This window comes from Eschscholzia californica, unplaced genomic scaffold (genome assembly GCF_041429995.1).
Source record: "Eschscholzia californica isolate CP2 unplaced genomic scaffold, dmEscCali1.0.p SCAF_3, whole genome shotgun sequence".
NCBI lineage: Eukaryota > Viridiplantae > Streptophyta > Magnoliopsida > Ranunculales > Papaveraceae > Eschscholzia > Eschscholzia californica.
In genome coordinates, this window is record NW_028238420.1 from 3,295,988 (window position 1) to 3,299,760 (window position 3,773).

The 3,773-nt window shown below is 31.6% G+C and overlaps 1 protein-coding gene across 1 annotated transcript; it reads right to left on the reverse strand.

The window, feature by feature from the left end:
- Window positions 1-397: 397 nt before the first annotated feature.
- Window positions 398-1,681, reverse strand: LOC147547730 (two-component response regulator ORR5-like). The gene is made up of 3 exons (XM_086671599.1): window positions 1,290-1,681; window positions 1,118-1,200; window positions 398-1,026 (listed from the first exon to the last, which is right to left on the reverse strand). The coding sequence occupies exons 1-3, from the start codon at window positions 1,453-1,455 to the stop codon at window positions 571-573; spliced, it is 705 nt and encodes a 234-aa protein (XP_086527725.1). The 5' UTR covers window positions 1,456-1,681; the 3' UTR covers window positions 398-570.
- Window positions 1,682-3,773: the final 2,092 nt, after the last annotated feature.

Genomic DNA, 3,773 nt, shown 5'->3' on the forward strand with positions numbered 1-3,773 from the left:
TTAGTGATTAGAAGAAAACAAAACTTTGAAAAATAAGATGAAGAAAAGAAGAAACTTGGAAAGAGATTAAGATTTAGAACCCTAGAAAGATTTTGCTTAAATTTATAAACGTTATTTCTAAATTCGTTTATAGGATCTTCTAAAAATTTAGTTTTGTTTAACTCTAAGATTGGGAGCCCTGTAACAACAAATAGATATAAAAAAAAAAAATCAATCTCGGTTGACCAATTTTGTAGAAAATTTTTATTCCCAGAAATTTTTATAGATTTTGACGTGATCTTTTAAAGATCGACGGACAAGAGCTCGAGCTCGTACCTCACGGTATGAGCTCGAGCTCGATGAACCAGTGCCCAAAATGAATCTATATCCATCAACAGAAACATTAGTCAACTCAACAAAAAAAAGATAAGTCCAGATATCCCTCTGTCATCATATAATATGATCATAAGAAAATAAAAAATTATACTCAAAGTTATTGTTTGTTTCCCTCTCAAAAAAACAGAAGATAATCACAATCATCTTCCAAAAATAGAAAGAGGGAAAAATTAGTACTATAACTAATTACCCTAATTATACTAATTCAAATTCATTTGTTTGTCTAAGTCTTCTCAATGGTGATTCAGCCATTGATGTTGAATCTGATGATGATGTTGAATCTGATGATGATGATGTTGAATCTGATGATGATGATGTTGAAAGATGAAGATCTGATGATGATGATGGTGAATCCTGCAATTTTCTTTTATTATTAAAAATGGAATCATTTTCTTTCTCATTTGATTCAATTTCATCTCTTTTAATTTGATCTTTCAATCTTCTAACATCTGAAAGTTGTACTGGTTTTACTAAAAATTCTTCAGCTCCTTCTTCCAAACATCTATTGATTCTTGTTAATACATTTTCTGATGACATTATTACTACTGGTACTTCTCTAAACATTGAAGATTCCTTGATCTTCTTTAGAAGTTCATATCCAGTCATTCCAGGCATCCAGTAATCAGTTATGATCAGATTCACTTTCAAACCCTAAAAATCAAGAACAAAAAACAGAGTCATTATTAATCATCAATAATAAAACCCTAGATCTTGAAATAATTTGGCACTCTCTATCACTTACATCAAATCCAACTGAATTGTTGTTATTAGTTCCATCTAATCCAAGTAATTGTAAAGCTCTTCTTCCACTATCAACAGCAGTAACTACAGAAATCAAATCAAAAACCAAATTAGAAACCCTAAAAAACAGAACAAGAACATGAAATTCATCAGAATAAAAATTAGGTTTTTACCTTTGCAAGAAGAGATCTTTAGTAAACGTTCAATAACTTTCCGATCTATGATACTATCATCAACAGCAAGAACATGAAGTTCATCAGATCGAACAATCGGAGAAGAAGAAGAATGATTAAATGATTGTAAATTTTCCGGTCGAGGTAACAAATCAATACTCGTCATTTCCGATTAGTCGGAAACTTATGAAAACCCTAAATAAATAATTTATGAAAGAAGAAGACTTTTTGAATGAAAAAAACTCAACGGAGTCTTTTGAGTTATATATTAGGGTTTATAATTGGTCTATCTGTAAGTGAATCTTTTTTTGTCTAAACAAAATCAAGGAAATCTACTTTTTTAAAGGTACGTCAGATTTTCAAATCCTTTTTTTTTTCTTGTGATCTACCAAATCAATTATACTTTCTCTCTCTTCTTGTACTTTTTAGTGATGTAAATTTTTTAAGTAATTTAGCTTTTACCCCCCATATTTAACTAACTCTTCAATTTAACCTCTAGGTTGTCCAATGCGTCTTTTTAGTCTCCCTAACTAGAAGTTCTAGAGAGTGTATTCCAACTATGACCTTCTTGTTTTTCTTCCTTTTTATTTCCTTTTTCTATCTTGTCTCTCTTATATCTCTCTCTCCTTATTCAAAACCTCCAAAATTTGAGGTCCTCGGGAAGAGAAAAGAAAAATTATCTAGCGAATGTAATCATTTGGCGGTATCTTTCTCTTTTGACAGGTTAAAGGGGTTTTAATGATCTTTCCATACAGACAATAGTAATGGGGTTCGATTCCCCTCCAAAATTGTAATGAATGGATCTCAATCCCCTTCTCACTACAAAGATGATAACTCAAGCTAGTTGACTAGATGGGAATCTTCACTTTGGGAGATAATTGAAGAGGGGAAAAAAAGATGAGAATCGGTAGAAAAGTACGTAGAGAGGAGATTGGGAGGGAAAAGACAATACAATAGTTAAAACGAGAATCAAATTTAAATGTGCCATGGTCGATTTCAAAATTTAAAATCAGGATTGCAAGGGATGCGCGCCAAAACTACAATTTACAAGATTGAGATATATAGAGAGATATTGAGAAATAAAGAGAGAGAGGATATATATTGGGAAGAAAACAAAATGAAACAACGATCTGAACAAGGATGAGATTTAAATGTCGTCAATATTAATTAGTTTCAGAATTCAAAATCAAGATTGAGAAAGTTGCAGACTAGAGATACAATTAGAGCTGTACTATTAGTTTTTTTTTTTTGTTGAAAGAGCTGTACTGTTAGTTGGAATTTCATAGAAATGATTTTTCCAAATATTTTATGTACCAAATCAAGCTGAGGACCGTTGGAATTTTAAATTTAGATAGCTAATTTTATTCCTTTTTCTTCAACTTTTTATGAATTTTATTTCTTTTTATATGAAAATTTCTTCACTTATTTCATAATTAGAAATTCGGTTTTGTTTTTTACTCCTTATAGAAATTCGGAGTATATGATATGATGATATTCCTTATAGAAATAATTTTCTGTAGGAACCATATATATGATTTAGATTCAAAGTACTAATTGGTTCTTTAGTTAAGTTATTATTCTCCTCAAGTGGTCATGGAAAACAAAAATTAATTTCTGTTAATCCGAGTTGCCCCAATTGATTTAAAGAAGCTTGATTTCCACTCCAAATTACGCATGCTTACAGTTTATCTTTTGATCTTTCTCTTCATCTACAGTATCACCAATGTCTACTATTAACATTTCAGATCATAACCCTCCGAAATATATTGGAAAATTAAAAATGTTTCCCCAAACACACCCCCTTTTTACGTCACGGATATAATTGTCCAACGGCGAAACTCGCAAGAATTATTCATCTCTCTCTTCCTCTCATTTTGTCTCTTCTTTTTCTCTCTATCCTCTATTTCTGACGAAGGGGAGGATTCGTCAGAGATAGAGAAAAGTGAGTGAGAGAGAGAAAAAAAAACGAAAGATGAGAGAGGAAGAAGTGTTATCGGAGAAGAAAATATAACGGTTTAAGTGCTTGAATCCGCGGTTGCAAAAATCACAAATTTAATGACGATTAACGAGGTAATCCAATTTTCTTAACAATCATTGACCGACCTCTCCAAGTTTTATAAGACAGACGAAACCAATCGTGACGTCTGGCATCAGTAAACTACACATGGGAAGATAGGAAGAGATGAAGGGAGAATTATAAAGTGAGCGTGGGAAACAGGGAATTTTTTGATAGGGAATCCAAAGCTAGGGTCCACTTTCATCTCCCTACTTTATTTAGTAGTATTTGGTCTCTACACAAAAAAACAAAAAAAAGTCACAATTTTTTTTTTTTTTACTTGACTGATTCTCCATTAACAGTTTTTCTATGCATAAAAGATTTGTAGGTTTCAACAAAAAAAATAAAAAAAAAATAAAAGATTTGTAGGTACTCCATGGGGTCATGTTGAAGTTGTAGGACAGTAGGGCTGTAGGGGAGGGAAAAAC